Below are 16,863 nucleotides of genomic sequence, written 5' to 3'. Positions count from 1 at the left end.
TTTTTTTATAAATTTTTGTTTAAACTGATCCAAGTACGAACCCAAGTTTGGATATATGTTGAGGTTTAAAGATGGAATCCATCGATTTAAACTTGAGAAAATAATAAATAAACAAGATTTAGATTAAGATTTAGACCAAAATTATGTTCGCACCATGATTTAGACCGAAATTAATTTAAATTAAATAGGAAGAAAAGAACAGTTGATCCCTTGAGTCTTGTTTGAATAGATATCTAAACTCCATCATTTAAAAAATGAATAGCTAAACTGCTAATAATTTAAAATTAGATATTTAATTTTTTTTTCATATTAAATTTGGTCTTTTTGGATGGAAAAGAAGAACATTAACATGAAAGGACATTAACATTAACATTGGTTAACATTATACTATCTACATCAAAATAGATAAAAGTTGTCTAGAAATAACTGCCTATTTAAAATTTTGAACAGGAGTAGCCCTTTTGACACCGTCTAAATTTCTTGCAAAACATTTTCTAATTGAAATTACCTAAATAACCAAAGATAAAAGACTCTTTTTTTTGTTTTGAATAAAAATTTAATAAAACATTTAAATAAATTATTCTTTTAACACAATTTGTTATACCCACCCTATTTCATAATTTATATTTATATTTTAAATTTTAATTGGAAATATTTTTTGAGAAATTTTTAAGAATTTATAAATTTGGAGGTATAAATCATGTAATAAGAAAAAAATAATTTAAGATTTTAGGATTTACATATATTTATATATTTTTTAGGGTGAAATTTAATTACAATATGATTGATTTTAATTTATGGTTAGTATTTTATAAATTAAGCTGGAGTATTTCAGGGAATAGAATTAAGCTGGGGTATTTAGTAGGATTTTCAAAAAGCTCCACTCTTTGAACAAACATTAGGAGGAGTCCAGCACTCAACAAAAGCAATGTAATGAAGGCTGCCCCGTCTTCGACCAAAGCCCGACGGCCCCATCTGGCCCAATTGTTGTGCGTGGTGATTCCTGTCCGGCCCGGCCCACTAATTGCAGCAGCTGCGTGTGGTTAAGAGTCAGAGGCTGAGTGCTGGTAAACAAAATCAATTAAAGTCTGCAAAGTTTCGTTTTGAGTTGCTCGAAATCACAAATTTAATCGGACGCAAAAATGAGAAAATTCGACCCGTGGCCGATCTTCTTCAGGAGAGAATGGAATCGGAACTGGCCATTCCTGGTGGGATTCGCCATCACCGGCACCATCATCACTAAGTTCTCTCTTGGTTTAACTGGTAACCCCTCATATCTTCTCTCACATATAAGAGCAAAGTATATGCGTCTCTATGCGCAAATTACGGAAATTTGTGAAATTAATCCCGATTTATTTTTATTTGATTTGAATTTTTATTTTTAAAATTATGTGCAGAGGAGGACGCAAAGAATTCTCCATTCGTACAGAGGCACAAGAAGTAATCATCTAGCCCTAGATTTTATTAACGTTGTTTATTATTATTGTCGAATCTATAGATTATGATGATGCTATAGCTGATGAAATAAGTGAGTAAGACTGGTTAGTGTAATGGAATTTCGCTGGAGATAATATTTAGGTTAGATTTGGAAGCATGTAATTTGGCTGTAGAATTGGAATGGATGGAACTTGAAGTTGTTTTTTTGGCAGAACATTTAGGGACTCAATACTCTTGTTCTACTTAATTTTACTGAAGTTGTAATTTCCTACTCACATGGATTACTTTGTGACTCTGTTTTCATTTTGGGGATTTTGCTTTGGTTCAATGGTAAAAGTTTTGGATCATTTGCAATTTTTTGGTTGGCATATGAGGGAGAAGATTCATTTACTTGCGTGGGATTATAATTTGCAGAGTAATTGTTTTTCGTCTTTGGCTCATTGCTGCAGATCTGCAATCCCTCTCAAGGGATCTTGTTTATAACAACAGATTTGATTTTAAAATCTTCTAGGATATTGAGTTTTGGTGCACTGGAATACATATGCTTTCGCTAACATTGAAGGAAAATGCTTTCTGACATAGAGGGATTATTGGTTTGAAGGGAAAATTTGGTTGTGGTGTGGTTGGTAATTTGTTTTGCTTTTGCCATTTTGCCTTGCAAATCGCGTAACTATTGCTTTTGGATGTTACATCCGTGGTTAACATGTCAGTAGTTCTTTTGGTTGAAACTTGTCTCTCTTCCCCTCTCCCCTTTCATATATATTTTTTCCCCCTCCTTATCATAGAGCATTATCCATGCTTCTAGCTGGATAATTGTAGGTGTTGCCCAAAGTCACTTATAATTCTTTCATTAGTAGAAAGTAGTCACTCATCAGATTCGTGCTAGCTCATCCTGAAGGTCCCTGAGAATTCCATGGAATGTAATTGGCAGCTAATGCATTCTCATTTTGTGGTGAAATGAAAACAGTTGGTTACCCTAGTAGCTAAGTAGAGTAAAAAATTTTCACTTGGTGAATCATTTTAAGGATTAAATATTATAGTGTGTAAAGAAGAAATTCATGATTGATTAATTCTCCTTGCACTTGATGCTCTGTCATTGTTTCTTGATTCAACTTTCTTCTAATTTCTATGTATTTTAACAGGTGAATTTGCATATGCTTGGTGGACATGCTGTTAAATGATCTTCGAATTGGCAGCAGAAGGCTTCTTTCTTTGTTTTAACATTCACTTTCTGTTTTTTTCCTGAACTCAAGGGATGTTTTAGGTTTAAGTTAGCCTATGAAGGTCCTGTAATCGTGTTGAAATAAAGAGATACTCAGTTTATGCATCATTTGTTCCAGCTTAAGGATGAATACATTTCTAGAGTCTGATTATTGTCCCCCAATTCCCTTGATCCTTGCTTTCCAGTTTCCACCTTTTGCTGAGGAGCCTGCGCATTTTCTTAAAATGGCTTGTAAGTTTCTGATATATTGAGAAGCAATTCACAGGGATGGCAAATTCGTGGAACCATCTGGGCCATGGTTATCCTTGTGAGGCTGTGAGCTTCGACAATGCTGATGCTGGATTTGTTTCACCCATGCAGAAGCGCAGACCAAAATGCATTTTGTCCTTGTTAATCATGATGCCGTTAATGAACTAAAAGAGTATACTATTAGAAGATAATTAGTTCATATGAACTTCTAAACAGATCATTTCTGTAGTTGAACTCAAAACGAATTAGAATATTTGGTAGACGTTGTGTGAAAGAGCAAATCGAATGAATTAGGGTCAAAATCATACACACTGAAATTTGTAATAACATATAGGATATAAAATTTTTAATAACGTGTAGGATTTGAAACATTAAAAATTAAGGAAAAAAATTGTAAGTTGAATGTTATTTTAACGTTTCAATATCCATCTGGGGAAAAGTACTTCCAAACAATTCAGTGGATCCAAAAAAGACTCACATTTGAATGTCTCTTTTTAATGAAGTAAGAAATAATACCAGTTTTATCAGTTATTTGTCTAAAATCTTATGATTCTATTAATGTTAATAACATGTATTTGAGAACCATCTAATAGTTGGATGAAAAGTCATTAATGAGCGAATATTTCATGTGCATTAACAACGATTGATTTTTTTCTTTTCTTAAATTATTTCCAAGTAAATTCGGTTTATTCGGATAGTGGAACCATGCCATAGATATAGGAGAATTTGCTAGATTAGTGGCGAATGCAACAAATATCTAAACGACTAGTCGTCTTATAATATTTTTTTAAACGTTTTGTCGTTCAATCTTGACAAATTCCAACGACAATCGTTTTCTCTTAAACTAAAACCCATTTATCACTTCCCAGTTCTCAAACCGAGGGACAGCGTTCTTGCTGACAGATAATTAAAACCGGCGAGCAAGCCACGCCAGTGAAACACAGTGAAGAGCAAACCCTATCACTTCAAAAGGAATTTGAAGAAATGGCAGCAAGAATAAACTACTCGATACAAAATAGTCTCTGGTTATTAAACCCCCTACATTCTAAAGCCACCACCCATTTCAGGAATCGTCTCAAATTTCGACAAAACTTGTTTTCTTTATCAAAAGGAGCTGTCTTTTGCTCTTATGCGACCAATACTGATAAGAGTGGCACTGAACCTGCTGACCCTTTTGTCCTCACCACTCCACTTTATTACGTGAATGCCCCTCCTCACATGGGCAGTGCTTACACGACTATTGCTGCTGATGCCATTGCTCGGTTTCAGGTAAGCTCAATATTGGACTTCTCTTTTGTTCTTAAAAACTTCATTTTAAGTGTGAGAGTAGAAAATGGTTTGTGTTATTGCTTTTGCTCCATCATGAGGTTGTTTCGATAATAGGTTCTTTGTCTATCTGTACTTTTTTCTTAAAAATTTTTGTTTATAGTTTTGATTTTTAATTAGAATTAATAGTACTAAGTAGCTGGCTTTAACAATAAGTGGAAACTTTTTCTGTATTCCTAGTGTGTATGCAGAGTTGTTCTAATTGAAGCATGTAATTTAATTTTAATTTAGGAGGGCTATTTTTTTTTTTTGGTTTACATTTTGTGGCAGAGGCTATTAGGAAAGAAAGTTATATTCATTACTGGCACGGATGAGCATGGAGAGAAGATAGCTGCAGCAGCTGCTGATGGTGGTTCTAGTCCTAGTGAACACTGTGATGTTGTATCTCAAGCGTACAAGACACTCTGGAAAGATGTAATTTTCGTTTTCTCCCATAAGATTTCACTCTTTAATAAAAGTTTTTGAGTGTTTTGATGGCAGTACTTGTTTACATTTCTGATTGCAGTTAGACATTGCTTACGACAAGTTCATTCGGACAACTGAACCGAAACATGAAGCAATTGTGAAGGAATTTTATTCTAGTGTTCTTGCCAATGGTGATATTTACAAGGCTGACTATGAGGGTCTTTATTGTGTTAACTGTGAGGAGTATAAGGTAGTATTTCTCATGTCTATCTACTTTGTGTTTTTTGTACTCTGGATGTTTGGTTGAACGTATTAATGTTAATTATGTATTTAAATTATTCAAATTAATTTCCTTGCACTAATTTTGTAATTAGTTTCCATTTTCTGAATAAAGTAGATTTAATAGAGAAAGAACTCATGATTTGACATTATTTTTAATTTCAATTAATATTTCAATGCACAAGCGCGCGCGCACACACATACACCCACACGTTTAGAGTATGTTATTTTCTTGTCTGTCAGTTGTGCATATCATTTTCCCTGTATATTCTGCAGGATGAGAAGGAGCTGCTGGAAAATCAATGTTGTCCTATACACCTAAAGCCATGTGTTGCACGCAAGGAGGATAATTACTTCTTTGCTTTGTCAAAGTATCAAAAACTATTGGAAGATACTTTGACAGAAAATCCAGATTTTGTGCAGCCTTCATTCCGTTTAAACGAGGTGAGACAGTGTGGATAATTCGTTCTCTGTTATTGTACCCAAGCTTTATCATGTATTTTGGGTGTTTCTTTTTATATGATCCAAATCCCTTTAGCGTTCAGCTATAAATTCCTTTTGATGTCGGTTCTTTCAGAAAGCTTAATTCTGCTCTAAATCTCCTCCAGGTGCAAGGTTGGATCAAAAGTGGCTTGAGGGATTTTTCTATCTCACGAGCATCTGTTGACTGGGGCATTCCTGTTCCTAATGACAATAAACAAACTATTTATGTTTGGTTTGATGCTTTACTGGGGTATATTTTCTTCAACCCTATCATTCTGAGTTATATTATTATGTTAGTTTAATTATTGATTAATGTGGTTGACGTATATTCAATTTTTCTTCATCACTGGAAAAATGAAAATAAAGAGAGAAAAACAGGTATTGTCTCGATTAGACAATTAACAACCTTTCTACAGCTACTTGTTGGAAAAGAAAATTGGTGAATTATAATTACAGCGTAACTTGAACACCAGACAGTCTTTGATCTAGCATAGTTATGTCTAAAGCACATCTTCTATATTAAGGTTTTGACAAATATCTGTGTTTGTTAAGCAGTTACATATCTGCGCTATCAGAGGACAGGGATCAACCTAGTTTGCGAACTGCTGTTTCTTCAGGTTGGCCTGCATCACTTCACTTGATTGGCAAGGTATAACATTTTTAATGCTTTTACACTGGATTTTTTGATTTACAACTAACCCAATCCAATCCACAAATAAAACTAATGTGGAAGAAGGAACGATAAGTCATATTATCCCCTATTCAGGCCTTGCTAGCTTCCACCTCTCTCAAGTATGGTTTTGTTTGTCCCATGCATTTTGAATCTTGTATGAAAGCTGGATTTGATCCTGCAACCTGTGGGTTATGGGCCCATCACACAGTGCAACAGAGTTGTGATATTTCTCTTATGTAGAAGATATAGTAACTTTTTTTTTTTTTTTTCCTGAAAGCAGATATATTAAAGTTAAATTGGGAGCGGTTTACTTCCTCTACACAATGCTACAGAGTTATGATATTTGTCTTATGATTTGTGGATCTTTCTGCAGGACATTTTACGTTTTCATGCGGTTTACTGGCCAGCTATGCTAATGTCTGCTGGGATTGGCCTTCCTAAGAAGGTGTTTGGCCATGGCTTCTTGACAAAGGTGTGTAATATCAAGCTGAATATATTATATTATTGTTGCCGACCAATATGGAGTCACATTATCTATGTCTTGTTAATCATTTCGTCCTAGAATCCTAACGTAAAAGTTTTTGTGTCACCAGGGAGCATTTTGGTTGTATTTCAGAAATTGCTACTTCATATTAAACTAGAACTTAGAAGGGTGAAATCTTGGGAGAGATTACTGATCTGTTGTAGGTATGGGGATTCAAAAAACGAGAGGTTGAGCCGGTTGTTTTAGGGTAGGCTCTTTGTGATTAGATAGTGGATGCTTATAGATTTCAAAAAATCTGTGGTTGGGATGTCAATGGGTGACTAATTTGAGACCTTCTGGGTGTTGGTATTACAATGAAATTAAATGAACGAGTCTTGGATGACATATTCAGTTTGTGTAAATAGGTGTGGTGGGGATGGGATGTGTCTTTGTATCAAAGTTTTCCTATATTAATTGTGTGAGTTGGTCTTCTAACAATTTTTTCTCTCATGCCATCATTTTATTTCATGCAGCATTGCTTTTTATTTTGAAAATTATAGGATGGCATGAAGATGGGGAAGTCACTAGGGAATACACTTGAACCAAATGAATTAGTCCATAATTTTGGTTCTGATGCAGTAAGGTACTTCTTCCTCAAGGAGGTGGAATTTGGTAATGATGGGGACTATTCAGAGGACCGTTTCATTAAAATTGTCAATGCTCATCTTGCCAATACTATAGGTATATTTGAAGTTATTACAAGTAGATCTTTTTCCTTTATTGTAAATTATCAGGTTTCCTTTGCTATTTGTTTTCAATCTCAATCCAAGAAGAATAAATGTGACCTTACCCAATGTAGGTAATCTGCTTAACCGGACCCTTGGGCTGCTTAAAAAGAATTGCCAATCAACTTTGGTGGTTGATTCAGCTGTTGCAGCTGAAGGAACAGCATTCAAGGATACTGTAGAAAAACTGGTAAATTTGCATAAGTTTTTTAATATCATGTGTCATCGATTTATGCCATGAAAAATTGTGCATTCCACTGAGTATTGCGGCTGAACCTATCATGTTTCTTCTTTTACAGGTTCAAACTGCTCGGGGTCATTATGAGAACCTATCATTGTCATCAGCATGTGAGGCTGTGCTGGACATCAGTAATGCAGGGAACTCCTATATGGATGAGCATGCGCCATGGTCTCGTTTTAAGCAAGGGGGTGCTGCTTCTGAAGCCGCAGCAAAGGTTTATCCTATCAGATCTTGTTTCTTTTCCAAAATCTTTGTCCATGACACACATAAAATCTCTTTCATACTGTCTCGTGATTATTTTATGCTTACAATTAAGAAATGAGCAAACCTGCTGTTGCCCATGACGCATAGTAATGTCATTTATTAACATCATTTAGCCATGTTATTTTTTTACAAGGTACTGAGGCTTTCCTGTTTTTTGTTCATGCAGGATCTTGTTATAATATTGGAAGCAATGAGGATAATTGCTATTGCTTTATCCCCAGTCACACCGAACTTATGTTGGAGAATATATGAACAGCTTGGCTACTCAAATGAACAGTTTGGCAATGCGGCCTGGGTCAATCTCAATACCCTTTCTCTTAGATTAATATCTCATTAACTTGCAACAATCTTTTTCTTGTTAACGTGACAGGTTGTGATTTTGTGTTGCAGAGTGATACCAAGTGGGGTGGCCTGAAGGGTGGTCAGGTCATGGCTCAACCTAAACCGGTCTTTGGTAGGATTGAACTGAAAACCGGAACAGAAGATGGGGGTGAACCAGCAGCAGCAAAACAGGTAGCGAAAAAGAAAGAGAAGAAAGCCAAAGCTCAAGCAGTAGCTGAAGCTTAATTCATCAAATATATCAATCGCATTTTTTTTTTTTTCAAATTTTGTTTTAGCTCGACAGAATAACCGTTGTGTAGCAATAGATTTTACCACATAGCAAATTTCCTTTTGCAATTGTGTAGAAATTGCGGACTGATGATTGTATTGATAAATGCTAATTGGGGCAAAATTATGGTATTATAGTGATACAGTACCACAATTGGATTTAGCCATTGAATTCAGCCCACAGTGGTCACTAAAATTGGATCCAATAGCTGGATCCAGATGTGGTATGGTCCCACTGTAGTACCATAGCTGGACCCAATTCTGCTAATTGGGGCAAAATTGATGTGAAACAATCATCCATCACTAACAGTATAAAGGAAAAAATCAATTCTTAAAATTTAAATTAAAAAAAAAGTTTGCGGGTATTGGTCAATTCAGTTGTTTCCATGCTTTGTCAAGCAACGTGATGTTTCAAACGCACGACCGACATGACGTCTAATGGTTTAAAAGAGGACGAGTAAACTATTTGACGGGCATCGTTCATGATGTTTTCAAAAACCGCCTTGTCATTATCTTGCTATAAATACAGACAACTATGTGGTCTAATGGCTTAAGGAAACGACGAACCTAAAATTTGTAAAATCTGGTAAGAGTCAGTCGGAGCCAAAACAATCGACCTCTCAAACACAAGATGTCAAACGCGGACATGGCGACATGACTCATGGGCAAAGTCTTGAAATTGAACCGACTTGAAACATCTGAAAAAATGCAAGTCACGTGCAAAGCAAACTGGGGCTTTGCTTTGAATCTGGTTCTTTTTGTATGGGTTTCAATTGTCTTCAATGATAAAGACGTTATCATATAAAATCATCATTACTAACCCTACTGATAATTGATGTACCCAACAGAATCATATAAAGAAAGAAAAGAGAGCTAAAAAGCTCAAGCATAATTAAACAATGTCACTTGCACCTACCCATTGGCCATTGCAATTTTCCTCTGGCACCTGTGTAGAAATTGTGGACTTATGATTGTATTGATAATTGAATTGACAAGAAAATAGGCAAATGGAGCATTTGGGGAGAACTTCGTTGGAAAACAGCAAAACGCTTCTTTCTTATATATGAAACAAAATACCATTCAATCTTCCATATATGAATAACCATGCATGATTTGTAAAATATGAAACCATTGATACCATAACATAATGGAGCAAAAATCGAAGAGATCAAGCTCAAATTTGCTGATTTATAAGCCTCTCTGCAAGATTTTCTAGTATATAGATAGTGAAGTTCAGTTCAGTTCAGTTCAGTTCTTTCTGGGGACAGCAAGTCTGAGCCTGAAATCGTCCTCCATGAGGGGAAGGCCATCACGAAGCTTGATCTTCGGTTCCCATCCAAGCAACTCCGTTGCTTTTGTGATGTCAGGCTTCCTTTGGCGAGGATCATCTGGGGTGTTTTCCACCATTGTGATCTCCACATTAGGATTGATTAGCTGCAGCAGATCAGATGATGAACTATTTCAGGTAGCCATAACTAGGCGTAAAAGAAAAGAATGCTTCGCTAGGAAAGAATTCTAGATTTCATTTACAGACAAGGAGACGACCCAAATAAAAGTTTACCTCTTTAACATTCTCTGCAAGTTCAAGCATGGTAAATTCACCTGGGTTCCCAATATTGATTGGACCAGTGTTCTCTCCTTCCATAAGCCGAATAAGGCCATCAACCTTCAACATTTGAAATAAAATTTTGAGATGCCATACACCTATTAAATGGAATAAATCAATATGCAAGAAAGCAACTCTTGCATACCATGTCTGAGACATAACAGAAACTACGAGTTTGTGTTCCAGGAGCTTGAACAGTCAAGGGTTCGCCACTGCATAGATGAACAGCATAAAAGATTGCTTAAGCAGAAAATTGCTTGAAAAGTAACAGCGTCTGATTCCACGCCACAATCAAGGAATGATGATGGGATAACAAGGTACATGAATTAATGGGGAAAAGATGAACATGAAAATATCACTCTGGCAAGGTTTTAGTGGAATTACCGGATTGCTTGAGCAATAAAATTGCTGACAACACGACCATCATCAATATTCATGCGGGGTCCATAGGTGTTGAAAATCCTAGCAATCCTTATCTCTGTACAACATAAATATTTTCAGCAAGGTAAGAATTTAGCAATGAAGACACACAGCAAGACCATTATACAAAGAATTTTTCATGGAAACCAAGTGGTTCAAAGAAATTTTCATGGAAACTAAATGGTTGGGGGTTACCAATCCCATGCTGCCGATGGTAGTCAAACATCAAAGTTTCTGCAACTCTTTTTCCCTCATCATAGCAACTCCTGACTCCTGGTGACCAAAAAAAAGGAATAATTATAAGAAATTACAAGTTGATTTAATTGGTAAGTTGAACATATTGCCACCAAGAACTGCAAAAGTGTCACGTTTCAAAGAGTTTGATTCTCGAAAAAGTAATGAAGCAATGGAATGAGCTGCAACATTTTGCACATGATACAAAATGATACTTACTTTAAAAGGCAGTGGAAGAAGAAGGATTTTCGTCCTCTAAATTAGTTTCATATAGACATATAGGAGAAGCAAATGGGAAAAATCGTCAGTGGTTCACATAAATCTTTAACATTCAAATATTCCCCAAAATTTGTCACATTATTGCAAACAAGTTATCCTCCAAGTTCACCAATTAATTTCATTATGCCATCCTTCAGCACAAAAGAAAACATACCAATTGGGTTCACATTTCCCCAATAGCTCTCATCCTGGGGATGCACAAGAGGATCTCCGTAAACCTCTGAAGTTGATGTAAGCAAAATCCTGTTGCCAGTCACCATAAATAAGCAAGCAAGATTATACTGTGATGTTTTATCACATCATATAAATTGAGGAACAATCTCAAACCTAGCTCCGACTCGCTTGGCAAGTCCCAGCATGTTCAATGTACCAATCACATTTGTCTTTATAGTCTGTCAAGTTTGATATGCATTCAAGTTAAACACAATTCAACAGGGTCATAGAAACAAGTGGTTTCCATAAAATAATATATACCAGAAAGAAAAGGAGGGTGAGAATGAGTAGGAACTGGTTATAAAAGCTATATCTGCAGATGAATCATACATGGAATTCATATATACACACCTTTACAGGGTTGTATTTGTAGAAGATTGGGGAGGCAGGACAAGCAAGGTGATAAATTTGATCAACCTCGATCAACAATGGCTCAGTCACATCTAAAGTGAAAACAACACATTATTTTATGAACACAAAGAAACTACAATCTTAGAAAACAAAAATGGAAAACATGGAATAATAAGTTAAATAACACGTCCGTAGATTTCAGATGTCAACTTGAGTATTACAAGCATCAAGGTACCATGTATTTTTCCCTTATTTATAAATTGTCCACTTTGGTGAAAAGCCATGATGAGCCTCCTGCATTACTGTCAATGGTCTCAATTTTTTAATTACAATGAATGATTCACAAACTGCTTTATGTATATTCACATGAAACTAAAATTTCTAAAGATGCCTCTTCGTCACAGCAGCGCAATACGATGAGTAGGTGAAAAACATATGATGTCTGAAGTTGCAAGATAGCTTTTATAAGCCCCAACGTTATCGATAAGCATTCATCAATCTCAACTATGAAACACTTAACATATTACAAATGAAAATAGGACATACCATGACGAATAAGCTCAAATCTTGGGTGACCGATCCATTTCCTTAGGTTGTCCTTTGAGCCAGTGAAGTAGTTATCAACTACAATCACCTAAATTGAAAAACCATAACTTCAGGGTGAGAGAGACAAGCACATTTCTGTTTGTTTCTGATCATTCTAGCAATTCTTCATTCTTTTACCACAAAGAAAAAGGAAGCAAAATGTGTTTACCTCGTTCTTTTCATTTTCCATCAACTTGTCCACAAGGTGAGATCCGATAAATCCAGCTCCTCCAGTAACCAGAATCCTCATGTTGGACTGTCAAACATATGAGAGAACATATTAAAATCATAATTTGAGAGAAACAACTGTGGCTATAACTACCAAAAACAATCACATCACAACAAGAACGAGATGATTATCTGCTCAGGCACAAAGCTATTAAACCCATAATTTGGAGATATTCTGCTAAGGATATAAAGATCAGGGCATTAGAATTCCTGGCCTCAAAGACCTCAAATCCAAAAACTAAATATAACTGACTGGGGCGATGCCAAATACTGCCCTGTAAGTAATCCCAAACTGGAACTAAATAAGGGTATCATTGATAATTCTTAAAGAAGGGATCTAACATCTTATGCAACTTTTCTCTCACCTACAACAAAAACAACTTTTCAGTCACATACTTTGCATGTATTGATTTACAACTAGCTAATAAGAAATGCATTTTGCTCACTCCTCTTGCATTGGATCAAATTTTTAATCAATAATGGAGCTTCTCAGGATAAAACAACAAGGCCACCAAGTGGAAATCAGTTTGGAGTGCCAGTTGCAGTAGCATATTATCCAATCAAATTGAGTGATAAATTATCAGATCAATTAAAAAACAACATAGCCATAAACAGATTCACCAGAAAATAAGCAAACAAATGCAAATGCTGCTAAAAAAAAAAAAAAGGCATAAAATCACCTGAAAAAATTTGGAGAATCTCAAAGGGGACGGAGTTGGAGGTGGTTTAGAAGCAGAGTTGTGATTTCCATTTGAAATTTCCTGAGCCATTCGTCGAAATTCTTAAATCACTGAACCAAAACAACCAAACAACTCGATCAATCATCAAATCACTCAAAAGCCACGCACAAAACACTCGCATAACTTGAACTCAAACACACAAACAGATCAAGAAGACACACGCCAAAACTCAAATCACCTGAAAGTTTACACACAATACTCAAAAGCCCAGATTTTCTTATGACATATACAACTCAAACGTTGAAGCTTTATATAGAAAACTAACCACAATCACACCAGATTATGGGGAAAAAAAATTAGATTTAAAATCGTACCACCAAACTGCACCAAACTCGAGTTGTAAATTGAATCAAATCTTCAAAAACAAGGAAAGTGTAAAGCAATCAACTGAATGTAGACCCCACAACCAAACTTCTCAGATCTGAATTTAAACCAGTAGCAATAGCCACACTCACATTGCTTAAACAAACCAAAAAAAAAAAAAAATACAGTAAAAATATGAAATCATAATTACCTCCAGGTAACTGATAAAATAATTGAAAGTGACGATTTTAAGGTTGTAATATTGGATGGCAGTAGGAAGACAGAGACCCAGACACATATATATAGTTAAAAAGAGTTGTATTTGTAACGTCACTGATACGATATAGCGGGTAAAGCTGCTGACTGATTTATTCGATTTTTCCATTCATGGTATGAGACACGTCATGTGTCGTCTGCTAGTCGTCGCCAATCGTCGTACAGGCAATGATTACGTGTCTGCTTTATCTATTGCTGGATTTGGTACGGTGATTTGGTGTTTAAAGTGTAGGAATGGTATTCCATCGAATGAGATACTGACACATCAGCACATTTATCATAACTTATTTAATTTCGAATTTACTTATAGTTACATCTTATTATTATTTAATAAAAAATTTCTTTTCACAGTTCTTCAAGTGGTTTCGTCAAGTTTGTAAATAATCAGTAATTTAATCTATCATAAACGAAATCACTCGATTGGTTAAGTAGAGTATTACCCGTGGTCCGGGGAGCATCTGATTATTATGGTCATTGGAGATACAACAAAATTGTGCTGATGTAAAATATCTGCCACGTCGGGTACAGCTAATATTTAACTAATGACAGAACTGAAAACTAGACAATTCTTCTTCCCTCTTCACGCAGCAGCATTATCCGCTGCGTCAGATCCTACCCAAAACGTTTGACTTGGTGTTGATTGGGAAAGAATTATTCGCATACACAACGTGATAATGAGACTTCAAGTTTCCAGTTCAATTTGGTAACAATTTTAAACGTAATCTAACTTTAATTTGGTTTCCCTTCCATTTTCTCCCTTCAGAAGTTATGGGATTATATGATTTAATAAAATTTTTGTAACCAAGGTCCTCGGTTCGAGACTTGGGAATGCAACTGTATTAAATATTTGTTGGAAGGATTTTACCGCCCTAGTAGTTTTACCTGCCTCGAATCTAAATTAGTTGGGGCTCAATGTGATCTTCAATACTAGATGATTTAATACATCAAAAAATAAAATTTTCTTAATAAAAGAGTAGAATGGAATTTTTTTTAAAAGGTATGTAAGAGGGGACCATTTAGCGTGTTTGTGTCAAACTATATGAATATAACTCGAATATTAATTAGTTGTGTCAAGAATTTCAAATACTAATTTAATCGTGTCAATTGTCAAAGTGGCCTTGAGTGTCAAGATCTTGTTGACTCAAACCCAACTCATGAACAAAACGAATCAAATTTTACGGGCCCATTTTCATACTCGGACAGCTCGTAAAACAAAACGAATCATTCGGCTAGTTGGGCCTGAAATTTAAAAAAGTCCAAAACGTAAAGACGACGTCGTTTACCTTGGAATTTTTTCGTAACTGCTACAGAACAAAAACTCGTACTCGTTGAACGACTTGGCAGTCGTTTTATTTTTTGTTTTGTTGTCGTTCAGATCTAGTCGTCAATTCTCTCCCACTGCTCTGCCGTTTTCGCATTTGATCAAAACCTAAAGGTACGTTAAACCCTTCTCGCGCCTCTCTCTCGATCTCTGTTTCTCCTGTTGTCTGTAAAAAATCAAGATTCAAACTTACAAATCTCCAACAAAAAAAAAAACTTATTTTCATTTTTCGTATTTCAAAATCACGATAAAGGTATTGAATAAAAATCTTTTTTTTTTTTTGGGATTGTTGTAGTTTTCCTTGTTCGAATTCCCATTAGGGTTTACTTTTGTTGACACGTAGAGGTTCGGCATTTCGTCTGTTTGTTGATTCATGCGATCAGTGCTGGACGTCTAGTTTTTTTTTTGATACGTAGAGAATGCAAATCAATAACGATCGCATAGCGGAGTGGATATCGCGTTAGACTCCGGATCTAAAGGTCGTGGGTTCGAATCCCACTGCGATCGCAATTTTTTAAACCAACAAATTGTGTCTTATGCAATATTTTCAGCTATCAGCTAGACGGTTACATTGCCTGCTAAGAATTTAGTATAGGTTAGTACTTTTATTGGTAATGTTGCTTCGTGAAAGCTGTTTAATTGACCATATAGTGTGGAACCTTTAGGGGAGATGAACCTTATGCTGGGTATGTGCTAGCATCTTGAATTTGTTTGTACCTAGAGATGTTGGATTGTTGATATGCAGGGTGTTTTGCTTTCTGTTTGTTTGGGTATGTGTCTAGCAACAATTTTTTAGTTTGGATAATTATTGGATGAGTAATGTGTCATGACATTCTTTTTTGTGCCGCTATCATGTGGCGGATATCTCATTTGCATCAGCTTTTCTGAGTCGATGGGTATCTAGAATTATAGTCTGGATTCATTTAATTCTGTATTACAAATGTGTGTATTAAGGTTCTTCAGTATGAGCTTCAATAAAAACTTGAAGCTAGAGTTGAAATCCCAGGCATCATTGGTCTTGCTCCCTGTTCTTTTCTTCTGCAGAATTGTATATTATATATGAGTGTCAAGCTTGTGAATGACATTGCCACTCTAATATTTCTCCTGAAAAACACCCATGAAATTAAACTGACTGTGGAGCTTTTAGACGGCAGGGGATTTTGCCAAATTGCTTTTAGTGAATTGATGTTACGATTCATGCCCTTTTACTAATAAGTTTGGATTTGATTTATTCTTCTGCAGATGATTGACGATCAAGACCTGGGTTTCTTCGCCAACATGCTTGGCATATTTTTATTTGTTCTGGTTATTGCTTACCATTATGTGGTTGCTGATGCTAAATATGAAGGCAACTAGAATCTGCTATTTTGTATGCCATTTCAAGATAAAGTATGTACGCATTAGATAAGAGCCTTGGAATGATTCTTATTCCATTTTTGCTTCAATAGCCTAACTCAGGATGAAAGTTTAAGTTATATTATTATTAGATGGCAATCATCTTATAATGGGTTAACTATCATCATTATTATCATCTGAACCTTTTAAGTTACTTTTGCTATTATCGTCACTATTCTTGATAACATTATGCTTTTATATTCCCAACTGCAATAAGTAGTAATGTTCTTATGCACTAGTTGTGATGGAAACATCAACCGAACCCTTTGACTATTGACTTTATCTATGAGAAATTGACAATCATCATGATTACTAATTTGTGTTTTAGTGTTTATCACTCATGATGCACTCTTCTTATATATTGATTTGGATAGTTTCAATGTCTCAACTCGACACCACTTAAGAGCCTCTGAAGTCCACTTTGATTCTTGCTTAATGCCTATCCATACAACACCCACATCATCTCTCATATTGCA

General features: G+C 35.5%; 4 protein-coding genes and 1 non-coding gene across 8 annotated transcripts; 4 read left to right on the top strand and 1 right to left on the bottom strand.

Moving 5' to 3' along the window:
• Positions 1 to 1,065: 1,065 nt before the first annotated feature.
• LOC102613102 (hypothetical protein) lies at positions 1,066 to 1,444 on the top strand. The gene is made up of 2 exons (XM_006486016.4): positions 1,066 to 1,263; positions 1,398 to 1,444. Exons 1-2 carry the CDS (start codon positions 1,143 to 1,145, stop codon positions 1,442 to 1,444), a joined length of 168 nt encoding a protein of 55 aa, XP_006486079.1. The 5' UTR covers positions 1,066 to 1,142.
• A 2,239-nt stretch (positions 1,445 to 3,683) lies between these two features.
• LOC102613489 (methionine--tRNA ligase, chloroplastic/mitochondrial) lies at positions 3,684 to 8,525 on the top strand. The gene is made up of 12 exons (XM_025101549.2): positions 3,684 to 4,177; positions 4,505 to 4,648; positions 4,740 to 4,889; positions 5,195 to 5,362; positions 5,527 to 5,651; positions 5,957 to 6,050; positions 6,448 to 6,546; positions 7,098 to 7,278; positions 7,397 to 7,512; positions 7,622 to 7,777; positions 7,994 to 8,122; positions 8,218 to 8,525. The coding sequence occupies exons 1-12, from the start codon at positions 3,893 to 3,895 to the stop codon at positions 8,392 to 8,394; spliced, it is 1,824 nt and encodes a 607-aa protein (XP_024957317.1). The 5' UTR covers positions 3,684 to 3,892; the 3' UTR covers positions 8,395 to 8,525.
• Positions 8,526 to 9,467: 942 nt separating this feature from the next.
• On the bottom strand, positions 9,468 to 13,774 carry LOC102613782 (UDP-glucuronic acid decarboxylase 6-like). 3 transcript variants are annotated; one of them, XM_006486019.4, is made up of 12 exons: positions 13,607 to 13,774; positions 13,033 to 13,142; positions 12,294 to 12,380; positions 12,086 to 12,173; positions 11,540 to 11,631; positions 11,303 to 11,367; positions 11,130 to 11,218; positions 10,658 to 10,735; positions 10,427 to 10,520; positions 10,188 to 10,254; positions 9,998 to 10,102; positions 9,468 to 9,870 (listed from the first exon to the last, which is right to left on the bottom strand). In XM_006486019.4, the coding sequence occupies exons 2-12, from the start codon at positions 13,120 to 13,122 to the stop codon at positions 9,685 to 9,687; spliced, it is 1,041 nt and encodes a 346-aa protein (XP_006486082.1). In that variant the 5' UTR covers positions 13,123 to 13,142; positions 13,607 to 13,774; the 3' UTR covers positions 9,468 to 9,684. The 3 variants fall into 3 exon arrangements, with proteins under 3 accessions (XP_006486082.1, XP_015388218.1, XP_006486083.1); XM_015532732.2 differs by lacking the exon at positions 13,607 to 13,774 and adding an exon at positions 13,407 to 13,519; XM_006486020.4 differs by lacking the exon at positions 13,607 to 13,774 and adding an exon at positions 13,271 to 13,403.
• A 1,255-nt stretch (positions 13,775 to 15,029) lies between these two features.
• Positions 15,030 to 16,523, top strand: LOC102614466 (dolichyl-diphosphooligosaccharide--protein glycosyltransferase subunit 4A). 2 transcript variants are annotated; one of them, XM_006486021.4, is made up of 2 exons: positions 15,030 to 15,106; positions 16,235 to 16,523. In XM_006486021.4, the coding sequence occupies exon 2, from the start codon at positions 16,235 to 16,237 to the stop codon at positions 16,346 to 16,348; it is 114 nt and encodes a 37-aa protein (XP_006486084.1). In that variant the 5' UTR covers positions 15,030 to 15,106; the 3' UTR covers positions 16,349 to 16,523. The 2 variants fall into 2 exon arrangements, 1 of the variants encoding a protein (XP_006486084.1); XR_008054310.1 differs by having other exon boundaries at positions 15,095 to 15,245; positions 16,235 to 16,400.
• On the top strand, positions 15,427 to 15,499 carry TRNAR-CCG (transfer RNA arginine (anticodon CCG)). The gene has a single exon. It is a non-coding gene; the product is annotated as a tRNA-Arg (tRNA).
• Positions 16,524 to 16,863: the final 340 nt, after the last annotated feature.

This window comes from Citrus sinensis, chromosome 4, assembly GCF_022201045.2.
Source record: "Citrus sinensis cultivar Valencia sweet orange chromosome 4, DVS_A1.0, whole genome shotgun sequence".
NCBI classification, from domain to species: domain Eukaryota; kingdom Viridiplantae; phylum Streptophyta; class Magnoliopsida; order Sapindales; family Rutaceae; genus Citrus; species Citrus sinensis.
Note: the sequence above shows the minus strand (reverse complement) of the source record. Positions and strands in the feature narration are given on the sequence as shown.

Bases quoted from the DNA above. Each gene is read 5' to 3' on its own strand.
- LOC102613782 (XM_006486019.4), bottom strand. From the start codon at position 13,122: ATGGCTCAGGAAATTTCAAATGGAAATCACAACTCTGCTTCTAAACCA. The intron at 11,219-11,302 runs GTTTGAGATTGT...GACTGGCAACAG, and splicing joins GCCAAGCGAGTCGGAGCTAG to GATTTTGCTTACATCAACTT. The intron at 10,103-10,187 runs GTATGCAAGAGT...CAAATGTTGAAG, and splicing joins TCTGTTATGTCTCAGACATG to GTTGATGGCCTTATTCGGCT.
- LOC102614466 (XM_006486021.4), top strand. From the start codon at position 16,235: ATGATTGACGATCAAGACCTGGGTTTCTTCGCCAACATGCTTGGCATA.
- LOC102613102 (XM_006486016.4), top strand. From the start codon at position 1,143: ATGAGAAAATTCGACCCGTGGCCGATCTTCTTCAGGAGAGAATGGAAT. The intron at 1,264-1,397 runs GTAACCCCTCAT...AATTATGTGCAG, and splicing joins GTTCTCTCTTGGTTTAACTG to AGGAGGACGCAAAGAATTCT.
- LOC102613489 (XM_025101549.2), top strand. From the start codon at position 3,893: ATGGCAGCAAGAATAAACTACTCGATACAAAATAGTCTCTGGTTATTA. The intron at 4,890-5,194 runs GTAGTATTTCTC...TATATTCTGCAG, and splicing joins TTAACTGTGAGGAGTATAAG to GATGAGAAGGAGCTGCTGGA. The intron at 7,513-7,621 runs GTAAATTTGCAT...CTTCTTTTACAG, and splicing joins AGGATACTGTAGAAAAACTG to GTTCAAACTGCTCGGGGTCA.